At 40.7% G+C, this 19,119-nt stretch overlaps 1 protein-coding gene across 7 annotated transcripts in view; it reads left to right on the top strand.

The window, feature by feature from the left end:
* The window catches only part of FAM172A (family with sequence similarity 172 member A), a 553,070-nt gene that overhangs the window by 386,439 nt on the left and 147,512 nt on the right, over nt 1–19,119 (top strand). For all 7 annotated transcript variants that reach the window (XM_054986299.1, XM_054986296.1, XM_054986298.1 and 4 more), the window contains one exon: nt 7,566–7,682. In XM_054986299.1, the coding sequence (XP_054842274.1) occupies nt 7,566–7,682 (117 nt within the window). The remainder of the gene's footprint in view (nt 1–7,565; nt 7,683–19,119) is intronic.

The raw sequence follows: 19,119 nt of genomic DNA, 5'->3' as shown, positions 1-19,119 counted from the left end.
GGTGTTCCGTTATAGGGTACTTCCCTTCGGCCTATCCACAGCACCACGAGTATTCACCAAGTGTATGGCTCTGGTGGTGTCTTTCCTTAGGGAGAAAGGCTGTACCATCTTTCCTTACCTCGATGACTGGCTCATCGTGACAGGTTCTGAGGCTCAGCTTTTGCAAGATGTGGAGTTAATACTGAGCACTTGCGAGAGTTTGGGTCTGCTGGTGAATTTTGATAAGTCAAAACTAGTACCCAGCCGTACGGTCTCTTACATTGGTGCAGTATTAGACTCAGTAGAGGCTAAAGCACTACTCCCACAAGAAAGAGCTAGATCTCTTAAAGGATTGGTTTCCATGTTTAAGAGGAATCGGTTCCAATCTGTTCGTACCATCCAATGTTTACTGGGTCATATGGCAGCTGCCACCTCAGTGGTCCCCTTTGCGAGACTGCGTATGCGTCCACTTCAGAATTGGTTCGTGCGGAGGTACAGTGCTCTACAGCACCCGCCGTCTCTCAAGCTTTCTGTACCTAGGGTCATTCTCCCTTGATTGGTGGCTGTCAGATGACAACTTGTTTAAGGGAACCCTGTTTGGTTACCTGCATCCTGAGGTTACAGTGACCACTGATGCGTCCCTGCAGGGATGGGGTGCCTATTGTGGTGCTGTATGTGTACAAGATGTATGGGCAGAAAGGGAAAAGAACCTGCATATTAATGTTCTTGAACTAAGAGCTATTCGTTTTGCACTTGTGTCCCTTGCAGCACTTCTACAAAACCATCAGGTGTTGGTGCAGATGGACAACACGACTGCCATGTATTACCTAAACCAGCAAGGGGGCACAGCATCTATGATTCTCTGCAGGGAGGCCACGCTCATTTGGCAATGGGCAATCCAGAATGGTGTGATGCTTTGGGCAATACACGTAGCGGGATCAGACAATGCTCGGGCAGATGCCCTGAGCAGGGTGCACATGTTGGACTACTAGTGGGAACTAAACGCAAAGTACATTGGGCCGATCTTCCAAATGTGGGGCCAACCGAGCATAGATGTGTTTGCAACGTCAGCAAATGCCAAGGCCCAGATATTTTGTTCAAGGGCGGGGAGCAACCCCCTCTCTATTGGGGATGCCTTCCAATTTATGTGGACCCACAAGTTGCACTATATGTTTCCACCATTCCCACTCATACCAAGGGTGTTGTGCAAAATAGAGAAGGACAATGCAGATTGCATTCTAGTAGCACCCTTCTGGCTGAGACAAGTGTGGTTCCCCAAACTGTTGCAGATGTCCAATCGGACGTATGTGACTCTGCCTCCCCGACAGGATCTCCTGCTGAACGGGAGCCTGTTTCACCATGAGCCCGTGCGGTTGCACCTGTCTGCCTGGCGGATTCGACCCCACCTGTAATTTTCTCTGAGCAGGTGGAGAAGGTCTTGCTAAATGCAAGGAAGCCGTCCACTAGACGGGCTTATGGGGCAAAGTGGCTTAGGTTTGAGTCTTGGGCGCTTTCAAAGAAAGTAATGCCTGCCAGTAGCCCTCTGGGGTTAATATTTGACTACCTATGTCAATTAAAGGACCAAGGGTTTAGGGCTACCTCCCTGAAGGTCCACCTTGCAGCGATTTCCGCTTTTCACCATCGGGTTGACGGTAGTACAGTGTTCTCACACTGCAAGTCTCGTCAGTTCCTGAAAGGGATGTTTAATCTCTACCCGCCCGCGTCACCGCCAGTGCCTCAGTGGTCTCTCTCCCTAGTGTTATCTAGGTTGATGCTACCTCCCTTCGAACCGTTAGCTACATGCCCTTTGGACTTACTGTCTTACAAAGTAGCGTTTCTGGTGGCTGTAACATCTGCTAGAAGGGTTAGCGAGTTAGCAGCACTCAGGGCTGACCCCCCATTTCTTCTTTTCCATAAAAATAGGGTGGTCCTGCGACCATGCCTTAAGTTTCTGCCCAAGGTGGTGTCTGCCTTCCACTTGTCGCAGGACATTACGTTACCTGTGTTCTTTCCAAATGCATCTACCGGGGGAGAAAAGGCCCTTCATACTTTAGATTTAAGGAGGGCCTTAGCCTTTTATTTGGACAGGACAAAGGACTTCCGTAGTAGTCCCCATCTGTTTGTGTGCTTTGGGATAAAGGACAAGGGCCACAAAGCATCATCACAGACTCTGTCACAGTGGATTGTGTCGGCCATTAATAGGGCCTATGCTCTGGCCGGGGTGAATTGCCCACTGGAGATCAAAGCCCATTCCACGCGGTCTCAGGCAGCTTCATTGGCACTTCTCAGGGGTGTGCCGCTGGTTAATATCTGCAAGGTGGCTACATGGTCCTCTGCTGACACGTTTGTAAAGCATTATGCTATGGATGTCAATGCAGAGCAAGAGGTTGCTGTAGCCAAAGCTGTCCTTCACTCCTTGTTTTCCTAAGGGATGCTGGAATGTCTTATTGCAATAATTGACAATGGCACTTTGTGTATATATGTATATGTGTATATATTTGTTGAACAAGTTTAATGTTATTGAACAAGTTTATTTATCTCTTGGTCCTTGGACTATGGGTTATGGTGCATAATAAAATTGAGTTGGATTTCACCCCACCTTCCTTATTGTGTGAAGCTTGGTACTCTCCCATGTGTGGAGGCACAGAAGAACGAAGATGAAAACAGGGTTAACATACCTGTAACTTATTTCCGTCGAGTTCTTCTGTGCTGACACACATCCCTCCCTCCTGTCCCGCTGTGAATTCCAATGCAGACTAATAATGAATATGATGACAATAACAAGAATGGTGATTTGATAGAATATGGTTAGGTGTATTGGATAGCGGCGGCAAGGGAGAACTGAGGGAAAGGGCCGTTGGTCGCTGGAAAGACATGTGACCGTTGGGCAGGAAACGGTCGCTGAGGCGCGCGACTAATGGCCCCTTCGGAGCTAGAGAAGCGATAAAGAATTTTCCGGCGGCTGGCCTGCGCCTGCGCAGTCCCATGTGTGTCAGCACAGAAGAACTCGATGAACATAAGTTACAGGTATGTTAACCCTGTTTTACTGATTTTGGACAATTGTTATTAATTTAAGTGATTTCAATGATCCATTGGCCTAAGTCAAACATGTTTATATGTGCATGCAGGTACATGTTCTCACACACACATAAAAATGCCTGCTATCACATTTTTATTGTTCTCTTACTTAAATGTAACCTGTTCTTCACAGAATCATTGTTCTAGGTGTCCAATTTGCAGCTACTCTCATAATAATAAAATTTGACTGAAAAACAAGGTCAGAATTTCACATTGTTAACTACGTGTATATTTTCTGAAGACAATTCAATATAAAATTACATGTGCTTTATCTGTAGAGATAAACCTTTTTATTTATTTATTTATTTATTTATTTATTTATTTATTTATTTATTTAATAGCGCCCCCAACCTTTCTCTCTGAGACTCCAGGCAGATTACAAAATATAAAAAAGTGCAATCAGGCAGCATAAGATATCCAATATACAATGCAACAGGATTAGAATTACAAAACTAGAAAGCAAGTAATTTATAATCCCAATATGAAAACATCAAAGGAATGAATACACAGTTAAAGGGATTTTTAATTTAAGCTCGTACAATTTTTTTAAAAATGTCTTAGCCTGGGTCCCTAAAAGCAGACAACTTTGATGCCAGGCAGAGGGATTGGGAAAGGTGTTCCATGGACAGATTGCCATTACTGAAGAGGTTCTGCCCCTTGTGACCCAATTGGGTCACGCTGTAGCCAGGCTGTGAAAGCAGAGTATGAGGAAGAGTGATGTAAAGGATTGTCTTTGGTAGTCTTTGATGGCCTCTAGGTATTCAGACTTTGACCATAGAATTATGTCCTGAATTTTGTTACCAAACTTTATTCTAATTTTATTTGAAAGTTCAGTAAAATTTTCATATTACAATCACACATGCAGAAATTAACAGAATGCTATTGTAAGGTTCCGCCAAGTAACTCTCAATGACTTCACTTCATGAGTCTGCATGAGTACATGAACTGCATGAGTTAAAGCAATTTTATTGATAAGCTACTAGTATCATTCCCTATGACATTCCTTGCCAGGAACGGGAGACCAGACCAAAGTGATCTAAAATCGGACCGGAAGATGACCAAGGGTTCTCCAGAGTCCAGCACTGATAGATCAGTGCTTGGCAGCATGAGTACTGGCCCCAAACCACTCACCCCAGGCCTTCTTCTACAGCCTTACTTCCAGGCTGGCTGGATTTCGGCCCAGTTTTGGCAGTCCTAACAGCATGTTCTCTCCCCTCCATTCTGTCAGTTTTGCTTCCAACAGTCAACCACACAGCTCTCCCAAAGGCCACCCTTCAGCTCCTCCGCATGCCAGCTCCCAAAACTCCAGCTGCCTAGGAGGCCACGAACCTCCCGGCATTAAGGCAATTGGGTAGCTGGCTATAGTTTGTTGACTGATAGCTGGCCACACCGCCGCTCGGCTCGGCTCAACCGCTCAGTCCAGCTCAGTGCTGGCACCAGCATCGGGGCTCGGCTCAGCCACCCCAGCTTGGTCCAGAGTCGGGCCCAGCCCAGCCATTCAACTCCATGTCGAGGCGTTGACAGTGCTGCGTCGGGGTGTCGATGTCAGCTCCGCGGCAGAGCACTGAGATTCAGGTCAGCTGAGATCATAATCAGGATATTTTAATGGCACACCGCAGTCCAATCAATATCTGGTGGACAGGGAATGTATAAGATGTTTATTTTTAGATTTGCATATTGGTTCTTGATCCAAGTTCCCCAAGTGGCTCACATCAAAGACAACAATTTAGTTATAAGACTTTACAATTTAAAAATTCAGAACACAACAGAAATGAGGAGAGAGGGTGTGTAAAAGAGAAACAGACTAGATGTTAGCCCACTGACATGCTCTCATGTGTCATGAAATGCCCATTGATGGCTCTCTGCTTCCAGCTGTAGAACCATACTATTCCAAGATTGTGTTACCTTTTCTAAAACCCAGAACTGCCCTTTAAATTTCAGTGCCTCGTCTTACTTACTCCGCTACCAAGTATCATTACTGAACATACCCTCTTTTTCTATAGAGTTTATGGCTCACAGCCACTTCTCTTTATTTACTTAGGGCTAGATTCAGGCCACCAATTTCCATTTCCACCACTTCCCACTGCAGACTCTTCCCCCCCCCCGATGTCATTACTCAGGGACTCCTAAACCCCCCACCTTAGAACAGCATTTTGTGAAAATCAGTGGGCTGCAGTGGTGGTGGTGGGAGACAAGAAAGTCCCATTATTCCATTGGAAAATGAAGCTTGGATCCATCTTTTAATCTTGTAGTGAAGACTGGAGAGTCACTTCATAGCTATAGTGCCAGACTAAACATAGATTTCCCCTAATTGAACGGGAATAAAAACAGAGGTATAGGAGCATCCTTTGGTGGCCATATACTAAAGCTGTGACTGTATTTGGGATTGTGTTGCCTAAGTAGGGCTGCCAGGTCCAGGTTGGGAAATACCTGGAGATTTGGGAAGATGGAGCCTTGAGAGGGCAGGGTTTAAGGATAGGCTGGAGCTTAGCAGGTTATAATGCCATAGAGCTCACCCTTTAAAGCAGCCATTTTCTCCAGGTGAGCTGATCTCTGAGGTCTGGAGATCAGTTGTAATTCTGGGAGATCTCCATGTCCCACATGGAGACTGGCAGTGGAAACCCTCTGCTTAAGACACAGTGTGCTGTTAAGCTTTTTTCTGCAGTTATAAGAGAATTATACTGACGGAAAACCTGAATAGACTAGAAATAATAGAGTATTTGCAAAACTTAGGCTACTTTGTTTATCAACTTTGTAGCATTCATTATTTGACCATTATACTTATTCTGTGAGTTTTTCAAATATAGCTAGATTGAACGTACTTAGTTTTACATGTAAATGTAAGCTCTTTTATTCGGTATGATTCCCCCTACTGATCCTTAGCTTTCTTCAGCACATGTTGCTCTGCTTGTACTAATTTTGTATAGTTAAAAATAAACTTTGACACAGTTTTAATATACTTTGGTTTTTTAGATGATGTGTGTGAAAAACTGCCTTTTTTCTTTTTGGTAGCATTTCCCATTTTCTGCTATACTAATTCACAATCACTGTACCCTTTGTTTTCTTAGTTAGATAAAAGGAGAAATGAATAGTAGAAAACTTACTAACTCTTGTAGAGTGTTTTTGTCAAGGAACCAGTTCTCCCTACCAAAAAATATTAAAATGGAAACATTTAAGGGTCTTTTGGTTGTTGAGTATGTTAGATTCCCTTTCCTGTAGACTTAAAAACCACTTACAGTTCACTAGTGTTCCAGTAATGGCAGCCCACCCTGAATCCTTATGATGTTATTTGCAATGAGAGCTTCCCAAAACCATTGCTGGTCAGTGTGGAAAGACAGGATTGGATTAGATGAGTCTTTGGCCTGATCTTGAAAAGTAATTTGTATTAATGACAGAATAACTGATTTGGTTCTTTTTTCTGTGCTGGCTCATGTATTCTGTCATTCAGTACTCCACTATAGCAGCACTAGCAATTGAATGTAAGCATTACCCAGTGTCAGGACATGACCCGCATGTTCCCATCCAGAGAGGAAGCAGAACCTGCAGATTCTGCTTCAAAAACCAGGTAATTGCCACAAATATATAGCCACATATATTGATTGTGTAAACTCACCCTTTGTATATAATCACAAGGATTCTCGTTTAGATAAATGGGCCACCGCTCTGATGTGACATGAAAATACCTATGTTTACTTAGCATTATAGTGATGGTGTTTGTGTTCTGTTTAGCTACAGTGTTAAATTGATTTTAAAGGTCTTAAGTGTAGTCATAGTCAACAAAATATAGTGATTTGGAAATGCTGAGTTAGCCTTCACAGCAAATTCGATGAACATTAAGCAGTATTCATTGAAAAAGTGCAAAGCAAGGGTGTTTTCTGCCAAGTTTTCCAAAGGTTTAGGTTTTAAATATTCTTACCTTTATTGTCCATTATTTTATTCATTGTTTCAACAGAGTATTCAGCAAGCTTTTAATTCTTTTATTCTTTATCTTACTAGTACTATATTCTGTGTTGCCTGCCCAAATTGCTTAATTGGTGATTTGTTCTTGTAGTTTCATTAGTTTGATATTCCTAAGTCATAAATTCAAGAACACAAATTGTAAATTGAAAGCACGAAAAATACTGGCCATATTTGGTAATAGTGGTCACATGGGTGAGAAAATAAAGAATTCCAGAGTGAAAATGCAGTGTGAATAAATTTCATGGAAAGTGGCTGGACTAGACAAGGTACTATCACTGTAGGGTGCCTAATATGCACACTAGTGTAAGTTAATAGATTATAGACATGAGAACCTTATAATTATCCATGGGGCCAGTTTCTCTGAAGCACAGAAATAAGAACTTATTAAAAACATTATAAAAGATGTCTCCAGGGAACATTCCACTTTTCCACTATTACTTTAAATCCTTGAAGTGTCAAGTCCCTTGAAGATAAGACTGGGTAGTTTAGTGAGTTCAGTTAGGATTGTTTGCACTTTTAAAAGATTTTTGGATTTGCATTTTTCACAGATGATTCAACGAGAAGCAGAAGTAAAAAACAAAGTTACTGCAGTGGCATTAACAGATTCAGTTCACAATGTGTGGCATCAGGAAGCTGGCAAAACTATTCGGGAGTGGATGCGTGAGGTGAGTAAATTTGGGAATCGAACTGTCTATAACTTCATGAATTGACAAGTGTCATTTACCCCATGTCTTTCAGTACATTCCTGAGCAGAGTTACACCTTTCTGAGGCCATTGAAGTCAGTGGGCTTAGAGCGATGTATCTCTGTTTAGGCCTGTACTGTTATGCCGCTTTTGTCTCATTATATACTTCTTTATAAGTTAGAGGAGGTTTTAAAGTTAAGTTTGCTGTCTAAATGTAATTGGTTGCTGTTTAATTATACAATTATGTATTGGTATAGACCTGTGAAGAAGGAAAATAGCTTGATAGTAGAGATGGGCAAGACCCAGGAAAAATCTGAACCATGAGGTTCACAGTTGGTCGCGTTTCACGAACTACGAACCACAATCTTTCACTCACTTGCCCTGGTTCATGAACTGGTTCGTTCAATTCATGAAAACATCACTTCTGGGGCAGCAGAAGGTCTGCAGAAGAGGGGTGTGTGCTTCTGGTTTCCCCCTTTTAAACACTGGCAGCTTTTCAGCTGATGAGAGAGAGATTCCCCATCCGCTGAAAAAAGCTGCCAACTTGAAAGCAGCAACACTTTTCTTGCAGGGCAAGAAAAGTGTTGCTGCTTTCAAATGCCCAGCTGAGAGGAGGGGCATCCCCCTTGCATCAGCTGAGGTCCTTTTTGCACTGGAACTTCAAAGGGTTTCAGTATCTGTTCTGCTTCTCATGTTTGCAGGAGTTTGCTTATTCCCTGCTGGCTTTAAAAGCCAGGAAAAGGGATACATGGCTGGTTTTCCCTTTCTTCTTTTGGGTATGCACACACACTTTTTTTTTTTAAAGGCAAGAATGTGTTGTAATGTTCTGATATTGCAACATTGTAACATTACTGCACATTCCTCCTGGATCCTCCTGGATCCCTATTTCAATACTCCTTGATCCCTTCTGTGATTCAGCTACTTAATTGCTCTGTCGCTGAAGGAAAAAACTGTTAGTTCTTTATGGCTCCTTGAACAGTGAAGTGCAAATTTATTGTAGATGAAACACCTCTTGAAGAATATGCACTTTGCAGTTTATGTGCTTTTACTATTCCTGTGGTTGATATTTTCAACTCAAATGGCATCAACCATCCTGCGATACAAGGTATTATTGTTTTTCAAATGTAGAGACTGAGTCGAGTCCACTTATCCTCTTCCCCTCTCCTCCCAGCAGCTGATGTGTTGCTAACATTGACCATTCTATAGCAGATAGTTTTTGCCACAGATACCTGGTCAAAACCTGTTGTGTTATACAAGGATCACCATATCAGAACTTTTATTAAAAAGTGTGAAATAATGGAATGGTTTAAAGTTCAAGAGCAAGTAATAGGTTCTAGATTTAACCTGTTACTACTTCATAGCTAAAGATAGATACAAGAACCATCATTCTTCCTCCATGTGCCCAGTGGCACTTGTAACTTCTTTGTAGCTTCTTCTTCATACCTTAAAGCCAATTTTCGAACTCTGTGGAGCTAAATTAAACAGCAACAAATTCTTGGGTACATAATGGTACTCTGTAGATTGTATTTAGTGTAAACTTTTTGAAGTGTCCATTTTAACTTTTAATCATGGGAATGCTGACATGAAAATTAACAGATTTCATAATGGGAGATACTCTTGTTTTTTCTTTGCTTTTTTCCAGTAAAATAAAACAACAGTTTTCCAGTTGAATTTCTTGTCCTCTCTCTTAGAATTTGAAAACAATAGACCTTTCTGCGTAGTTATTATTCAGTGGTTCAGATTCCATTCTGCTCCCTTGATCTCCAGAGTTCTGCATGTACAAGGAGTCATGGGATGCAGAATAAAATTTTGTCCATCTTTCCCCTGAGTTTTCCCCCTGCTGACATACTGTGACTTTTTTGACGGCATTTCCAAGTCAGCACTGGTGCGTCATATGAATGTGCAGAACTCTTACTCCCTTTCTGCTTCTCCTCTCCCCCACTTTCCTTTCCCCAGGAGCTGATTGGTTGGCTGCCTGCCGGTAACCACTCCCACTCTCCTCTGCTCTCTGTTCTCCTTTATACTCCTTATATTTATATTCCTTATTATTTCTAAATTCTTAATCTACCTACGTAGCGCTGGGTCCTACTCTCTCAAACGGCTGTGGAAACCACCCTCTCCCTCTTCAACTCTCCAAATTCCTTTTATGCTTTTTTCTTTGTTAAACAAATAGGGTAGTGACTCTGAAACATTACTGCACTAATATTCCTTCTCATTTTAATCTAAAAATCTAAAAATTAATCTAAAGTAATCTAAAATCTTAATCTAAAAAATTCATCTTTGCTGGCACACAGGGAAGTTTTCAGATAAGGATCGTAGTGCAGTGTCCTCCTCTAGCAGATGGCTGCAGAAACCGCTCCCTTCCTCCCCACATCTCCACACGCAGCTTTATTTTTTTTCCTCTTTGGCATTAGGAGAAGCCTGAAACAAGCCCCAAGCAAATGAGCATTTAAACTTGTTACGACTCTTTCTTTCTCTTGAGTAGATTTGGTCTGTAAGCCTTTTATTCTTGCCCCCTCTTGGTAGATTGCTGCCTCTGTTACCAGAACTGGTCTCCTTGCAATAAAATGATTTGTGGGAGAATTAGCAAGCAAGGAGAATGGCTATGCAAGAGGCCGGTAACTGCAGGGATCTATCACCAACTTCTATGGAGTCCTTCCCAAAATAGCAAACAAGGCTGGTTTTTAAAGTCAAACAATAACTTCTATTAAGAACAAAAGGGCATGCACATACACTTGCAATTATGGGGTAAAAATAATTTAAAATAATAAATAAAATAATAAAATAATAAAACACACATACACACACAGTCCTAGGAAGTTTAGCCAGAAATTGGGAATAGAGAGGGAGGGAGCAAATATCTCTTCCTATCCTGAAGAGGGGGGGTCCAGTCCATGGGAGAAGAGAGTTGCTTTGAACATCCAGCATCCTTGGCCAAGAGAGCGAGAGGCTTAGGGTAAACCTCAAGGGAACAGTGCTTTTGGATCCAGAAGCGTGTACGAAGAGAGAGGGGCTTAGGGATGTGACCCTAAGGGAGCAGCCAGGAAGCATGCATGATTTGAATGAGGCCAGGGCTCTACCTTTATAGGTAAAATGAACCCTGAGGTGGAAGAGCCCACCTAGCCATTAGAACAAATGCTCCAACGGTCAGTTCCTGGGTTTGACAAAGGGGTTGATCACCTTGATTGGTAGCTGACAGGGTGTGTGAAAGCAAATGCAAAACATATTCTAGCACTACACAAAAAGGATAGTTTGTCAGTGAATTCCACCGGAGCTAAGTTGATGGATTTTAGGTGGGGACTGTACTTTTCCAGGAACAACTGTACAAACTTATTATTGTCATTTGATTAGCTCCTCAATCGAGGACAGGAGATCTCATCACGGAAGAAAGGAAAGGAACGTGTTAAGTGGGGATGACTCTGCGAGACCCTTGTTGCGCTGGACTCCTATGGGGCTGGTGGGACTGCAAATCCAATCACCTCTTAATCACTCTGCATTCCTGTGCGGCATTCCATGCATGCCATGTTCTCCCAGGCAGGACTCAGCAACTGTTGCAGGCTCTCTGGTGGCAAGACAGCAGCCATTTTAAATCCAGAGGCCTGGTGATGTTTTTAATATCATAAGCAACCATATTAAAATGGCAGAGGCCGGGCTGACTGCTTACACCATCAGGAATTAAATTCCAGAATAACTTAAATTTCTCCTTTTAGTAACGTGCCCAAGGGTCAGGTTTTTTGTGGTACTATGTGGCCCCGAGGAAAGGAATGAGATATAGAAATAACTCTGGGATTTAAAAAAACCAAAATAAACTTTTATTTTTATAAGGAGCGTATTGGTTTCATATTATTTCTAAAACTTGATGGTTTCAAAAGAGTAGTTCTCAATTCTTAAAATCAAAAAGAGTCCAGTAGCACCTTTAAGACTAACCAATTTAATTGTAGCATAAGCTTTCGAGAATCACAGTTCTCTTTGTCAGATGCATGGAGAGCAAAAAGAAACTGGTCAGATATAGAGGAGGAGAGGGGAGGGCGGAGTAGATGCAAACAGCTCCTTTTTTTTAAAATAATTTTATTGGATTAGATATCATTAAATTGTACATTACAATCAGTTTCCGTTAATATTTCCAATTCTAACCCCCTCCCTTTCCCCCCCTTTTGTTGACTTCCAACAGTTTTCCAACCCCTTGTCCCTTTTCCCTTACTCATTTTAAATTTATTCTATCTGTCAAACATAATCTTTCACTTTCTTCTAAGCTTATCTATATAACACAGTGCTCCTTCTGTCTTCCTACTTACTTTAACAACTAAATAATACATAACTAAATAATACATTCTTGGCATATTTTCTTTTGATAATAATCATTTAGCTAATTTTGGTACTCTATACTCTATTTTATAATCTCAGCTTCAATATGGGGCAAACAATTTATCCCTCATTTAGCATATTTTTAGGTACTTCTATAAACAGTACATTCAATATAAGTCAACCAATTTAACTTATACTCTATATATTTCTTTTTCTACATATCTTATCTTCATACTGTTTTAATTATATAATTGTATTATTCTTTCATTATGCAACTATCCACCAAAAATAGTCAACCAATTTGACCCATATATACCTCCAAACCAATTCAATCAATTTAATACATAATCTATACATTAATATATATTTTCCCACCTTACTTAAATTCCTTCATTGCAATTATAAAATTATCTCCATTATACAATTATTGCCAGAAATGAAATTAATTAGTTTCTATCCTTATAATTAGTTAATTTCTATCATTATAATTCTTGTAATAACACCTATAATACTTAATGCTATATATAATAGTCTAATAAAATAGTTGCTTAGAAATTCTCATTTACCTCTCCACCCCCCGGTAAAGTCACCTCCCTCTACTTTTATTGTATTTCAGTAATTTTCAAACTGCCACAGTTCTCCTCCCACCTCCCATTTCTTCAATAAATATTGTTTCAGCTTCTCCCAATCCGTGTTGAACTGTCCTGGATCAAGGTCTCTCAGTTTCCTTGTCATTTTGTCCATTTCCGCCATGTACAGCAATTTATATATCCAGTCCTCAATAGTTGGCACTTCTTGCACTTTCCACTTTTGCGCGTACAAAAGTCTAGCCGCTGCTGTCATGTAAAATAGCAATGTCCGATATTGTGCTGGAATATCCTCCATTCCCAAGTTCAGTAGCAGGAGTTCTGGGTTCTTATTAATTTGAAATTGTAAAATCTCACTTATTACTCTTATTATTTCCCCCCAGTACTGCCTAGCTACCTCACAAGTCCACCACATGTGATACAAAGATCCCTCATGCTTTTTACATTTCCAGCATTTGTTAGACATATTCAAATTCCCTAGCGCAATTTTCTTTGGTGTCAAATACCAACGATAAATCATTTTATAGACATTCTCTTTAATATTGGTGCATGTCGTGATCTTCAACGTATTTTTCCACAAGTATTCCCACGCCTCCATTGTTATTTCTTTATTAAAGTTTATAGCCCACTTCACCATTTGCACTTTAACTGTTTCATCTTCAGTATACCATTTCAGCAGCACTTTATATACCTTAGAGATTTCCTTTTTATCCTCTTGTAAAAGTGCCTGTTCTAATTCCGAATTCTCCATTCTTATCCCTCCCTTCACACAGTCTGAATTATAAAGATCTCTGATCTGTCTGTACTGAAACCAATCGTAACTTGGAGACAACTCGTCCTGCGTCTTTATTTTGGGTTTAGAAAATTCCATTCGGGTTATCTCCTTGTATGTTAAACACTGTTGTTCATTATCGACAGTTCTCGGATCTATTACTTCATATGGAACCACCCATGAGGGGATTCCATCTTGTAGGTAATTTCTGTACTTCTTCCAAGTTGTGAATAGGCTTCTCCGAATATAATGATGTAAGAACATAGAGTCCGCTTTTACTTTATCATACCATAAATATGCATGCCATCCGAATATTTTTTTATATCCTTCTAAGGCCAGTAAGTTCCGGTTTTTCAGCATCATCCAGTCTTTCAACCACACTAAACAAATTGCGTCATAATAAAGTCTTAGGTTGGGCAGTTGCATTCCGCCTCTTTCTTTTGCATCTTGTAACACTTTCATTTTCACTCGAGGCTTTTTGCCTGCCCAAACAAAATCTAATATTTTCCTCTGCCATTTTTCAAACTGCTTAGAGTCTCGGATAATTGGTATTGTCTGTAACAGAAACATCACTCTTGGCAACACATTCATCTTAATTACTGCAATTCTTCCCAACCATGACAAATTCAGTCTGTTCCATTTAATCAAGTCTTGCTCTATCTGAGTCCATAGTTTCTCATAGTTGTTTTTAAATAAATCTATATTCTTTGCAGTCAGTTCAATTCCCAGATATTTCACCTTACTTGTTACTTCGCAGTCTGTTATTTACATTAATAATTGTTGTTTTTGTTTAGTCATATTTTTACATAATATCTTTGACTTCTTTTTGTTTACATAAAATCCTGCCAAATCTCCAAACTCCTTAATCTTCTCTATTACTTTTGGCATATTCTCCATTGGATCTTCCACAATTAGCATTATATCGTCCACAAATGCTCTGACCTTATAGGAAAAGTCCTTTATTTTTATTCCACGGATTGCATTGTCTTCTCGTATCTGTATCATCAGTATTTCCAAAACCAAAATAAACAACAGTGGAGACAACGGGCAACCTTGTCTTGTTCCTTTACCTATAGTCAATTTCTTGGTCACCTCGTCATTCACAATTGCTGCACTCTGGTCTCTGTAAATTTCCTTTACTGCTCTTATGAATCTTTCTCCCATTTGTAGCTTTTCCATGGTGGCAAACATAAAGTCCCAGTTCAAATTGTCAAACGCTTTTTCAGCATCCACAAAGAAGAAGCCAACCTCCTTGTCACAATGTTTGTCATAGTATTCAATAGCATTTATAACTGTCCTTAAATTGTCTTTGATTTGTCTATTTGGCAAAAAACCAGCTTGCTCCTCCTCAATAACTTCAGAAAGCCATCCCTTCACTCTTTCCGCCAGTATCTTCGCAAAAATTTTATAATCATTATTAAGTAACGATATAGGTCTATAGTTTTTCACGTTAGTCAAGTCTTGTCCTTCTTTGGGGATCAATGATATATTAGCTTCACTCCAAGTATCTGGAGTTCTTTGGTCTCTCAAAACACCATTAATCACATCTTTTAGGAATGGTGCCAGTTCATTAGCCATTACCTTATAAAATTTGGCTGTAAGTCCATCCGGTCCTGGTGCCTTTCCCAAGTTTGTTGACTGTATTGCCTTTCTTATTTCTTCCTCCGTTACTTCATTGTTCAATTTGTCTCTCCAAGCTTCCAAAATTACCGGGAGCTTCATTTTCTCCAAGTATGTTGCTATTGAGTCTTTATTCACCTCTTTTTTATTATACAATTTGGCATAAAATTTATAAAAGGCTCTGCTAATAGCTGTCTGTTCCAGGTACACTTTATTGTCCTCACAGATTTTATTTATTATTTTCTTCTCCTTTCTCTTCTTCAATTGCCATGCCAAATATTTTCCAGGTTTATTTGCGCCTTTTGATTCATTCTCTTAAGATTCCATTCCAATTCTTTATTATTCATCGCTGTCAGCTGTTCTTGAAGAATTTTAATATCCTGGTAGATTTTCTTTTTCCCTGGTCTTTTCTTTAACTGTATTTCTTTGGCTTTTATTTTCTCCGTGATCTCCTGTCTCTTCTCCTCTCTTTTTTCCCCTGGCTCTTCCATTTAAGTCCATTAATATGCCCCTAATTACTGCCTTGCAGGTGTCCCATACCTTGTTGGTTGGTACTTCTCTATTCATGTTATATTGTATGAAAAACTTTGTTTCTCTTCTCAACATCTCCATATTTTCTCCCTCTTGCAGCAAATCCTCATTTATTCTCCATCCTTTCTTTTTACTCCTTTTCCCCAACTTCCACATAATTGGATTATGATCTGAGCCTACCATAGGCATTATTTCCACATCCTTAGTCCAGCTAAGTCTTTTGAGGCCCAGATCATATCGATTCTTGATAGCGTAGAGTGTCTCGTGGAGAAAAACGTATATTGTCTGCATTTGGGATTTTGTCTTCTCCATACATCTTCTAAAGTTTCCTGTTGCGTCAATACAAAAAACGTCTTTGGTAATAGTCCTCTTTTCTTTTGTGCAGTTGCTGACTTTTTATCTAGTTCCAAGTTTGTCACTCCATTGAAGTCTCCTGCAAGAATTATCTGGTCATAAGAAAGTTCATCTAATTGCTTCCTCAAGTCCTCAAAGAAGCTTTCTTTTGCTCCATTAGGTGCATAGATTCCAATCACCAATACTCTCTTTAAATTCCATATACATTCCACTGCTAAAAATCTGGCTTCCGCATCTTTCATCACTAACTTTGGCTGTAGCTCCTCTTTTATATACAATACCACTCCCCTTTTTTTCTTATTAGAGGCCACTACAAAATCACTGCCCAATTTATTCAATTTTAAATACTTTGCATCCTGTTTTCTAATATGAGTCTCTTGCAAACATACAATATCACATTTTTGTTTTAATAGCCAGTGGAAAATACCTTTTCTCTTATTCGGTGAATTAAGTCCATTTACATTCCAAGATAAAACTTTGCACTCCATATTCATAATCTTGTTGCTGGTAAGTCCTTTTCATTGTCCCTTATAAACTGCTCCATCTCTGATTCAGATCTAATGCGCTTTTTCGCTCCTCCAAATTCAAAGGACACTCCTTCTGGTAGTTCCCATCTGTACCTTATTTTCATGTCCTTCAGAATCTGAATTAGAGCTTTATATTTTTTTCGATCTAGCAACACCAATCTGGGTAATTCCTTCATGATAATAATCGTCTTGCCATCAATCTCCAATGGATCTTGAAACTGTTTAGTCACAATCTTCTCTTTTATATTTCTGGTTGTGAATTGCACAATCACATCTCTTGGTAGTTTCCTCTGGGTCGCGATTCTTGAATTTACACGATATACCACATCTAGGATAGCCACAACTTCCTCCTCCTCCTTCTCCAGGTATTCAGCTAACACCTCAGTGATCTGTTCTTGAGCTGTCTTTCCTTCCACTTCCGGCAAGCCGCGAAACCTCAGCTGCTTCTCCATATGTTTACTTTCCGCAACCGCCATTCTCCCCCTCATCACCCTCATCTCTGTTCGTTGCGTATCTGCTAAGTTCTCCACCGTGCTTTCCACTACCTTGACTCTTTGCTGTGTTCCCTGCAGGTCATTTTGCATTGTTTCCATACCTTTCTTCACTTCTGCCAGCTCATTTTTCACTGTCTCTTTAACCTCTTTCACCAACTCCGGTTTCATGTCCTTGAGCTCTTTAATCACTTCTAAAAGTTTTTTATCCAAATTCTCTATCACCGATTGCCACTCTTTTTTCGACATCGTGGGGCTTGCTTTGGCTCGCTCCCACGAGTCCGCTCTCTTCCTTAGCTCCGTGGCGTTTAATTTAATGTCCTTTTAGTTTAAATGTCCCGGTCTTTCCAAAAAAAACTTTTAAAGAGTCCAAAATGTCGGGCGTCTTTTCTCTATGGTTCCTCTATGATTTTTGTAATCCAACATGGCTTACTTCCTCTTTCGCTGAAGCCGCGGCTCTTCCCCTTTCAAAAATGGTGATTCCCTACTTCCTGCCCTCCGGCAAGGGCCGCCTCTCTCCAGCAACTCTATTGTTGTTACGTACTTCCTGTTTCCCGACTTCCCACAGCAGTTCTCGCGATGGTGAAACTTTCTCACAGCCTGATATCTCCTTATAGCCACAGGTATTCAAAACAATAGTCCAATTTCTTTAATAACTTCGTTTAACTTAGTCCTTTTTCTAATATAATTCTTGCCGGGTCCTCCCCTCCTTATACTTAGTCTGTTGCAGTTTAAAAGTCTACTTTAATTCTTCTTTACTTTAAGTAATCTGTCCCGTTTCAAGAGATAGTGATCTTTACCTTCTCATTCACTTTCCTTGGGTTGTAGCTGTTTCAATCTTAGATTCCCATCCATTCTTCCTTCCCCTGTTGAAGCTTGGGCATGTAGGTCTTATGCCAACCGCATTGGCACCAGGACTGCCGCAGAGATTATAGCCGACCTGTCTTAGGGTGGGACCTCAAGGGTCGGGAGAGGATCCGTTGCGTAGGACCCCCCCTCGCCCGAGATCGACGCGCCCTGAGGTGCTTGAGCGTTCTATGCCTGTTCTCTGCCTGAGAACAGTCGGCCACGGGCTTGATTTTGCCCCGCCGGCCGCTTAAACGGCAGCCCGGTCAGCTCCACGATTAGAGCTCCTTCTGATATGGAGATGCAAACAGCTTCTTCTGATATGGAGATCAGTTTGCTTCTGTTAGGGAAATCAGTTACCTCTGATAATGAGATAACCATTCAGCTTCCCATTGGATTTTGTTTTTGAAAGGTTTCTGTTGAACTACAGTGACCTTTAAGTCTTTGATGGAATGTCCTGGTAGATTGAAGTGTTCATCCTCCAATGTGATATATCCTCCAATGTGATATATGCCCTCATGTGCCAACAATGTCCATCTGCTCTGTACATTGGATAAACCAGCCAACCTCTACGCAAAAGAATAAATGGACACAAATCTGACATTAGAAATGGCAACGTCCAGAAACCAGTGGGAGAGCACTTCAACTGATTTCCTTAACAGAAGCAAACTGATCTCCATATCAGAAGGAGCCATTTGCATCTCCATATCAGAAGGAGCTGTTTGCATCTACTCCGCCCTCCCCTCTCCTCCTCTATATCTGACCAGTTTCTTTTTGCCCTCCATGCATCTGACGAAGAGAACTGTGATTCTCGAAAGCTTATGCTACAATAAAGTTGGTTAGTCTTAAAGGTGCTACTGGACTCTTTTTGATTTTGCTACTACAGACTAACACGGCTAACTCCTCTGGATCAATTCTTAAAGTTACTTTACTTAAACCCAGTCATACAGATCTTCTCTCAGGCTTCACACACAGTTTGCCTGCTTTTGATATTAATTTCTCTCTCAATTACAAGTAAGACCTTTTCTCAGGCGCACATACAGTTTGCCTGCTTTTTCCTGACTGAATGTTCTTTCACAAACACACAGTTCAGGCTTCCACACAGGTTATATTTCTCTCAGACAACATACACAAGCTCAGGCTGCACACAGCTTGCCTCTCTTGCCCTGACTAAATATTTTCTCTCCACTCTCAGTCTAAAACTGCATTCACTCCACCCACACTCTCAGTCATCAACCAATCATATCACTCACTCATCCCTCTCTTTCACCCCCACTCTTCATCCATACCACACCAAGCATTTAAAGACACATACGCACATTTACTTAAAATCATTACACAAGCCCCAAGCAAATGAGCATCTAAGCTCCCCCCCTTTTAGGGGA

The sequence above is a fragment of the Eublepharis macularius genome, chromosome 8, assembly GCF_028583425.1.
Source record: "Eublepharis macularius isolate TG4126 chromosome 8, MPM_Emac_v1.0, whole genome shotgun sequence".
Lineage (NCBI taxonomy): Eukaryota > Metazoa > Chordata > Lepidosauria > Squamata > Eublepharidae > Eublepharis > Eublepharis macularius.
This window is presented reverse-complemented; position numbering and strand designations above follow the sequence as displayed.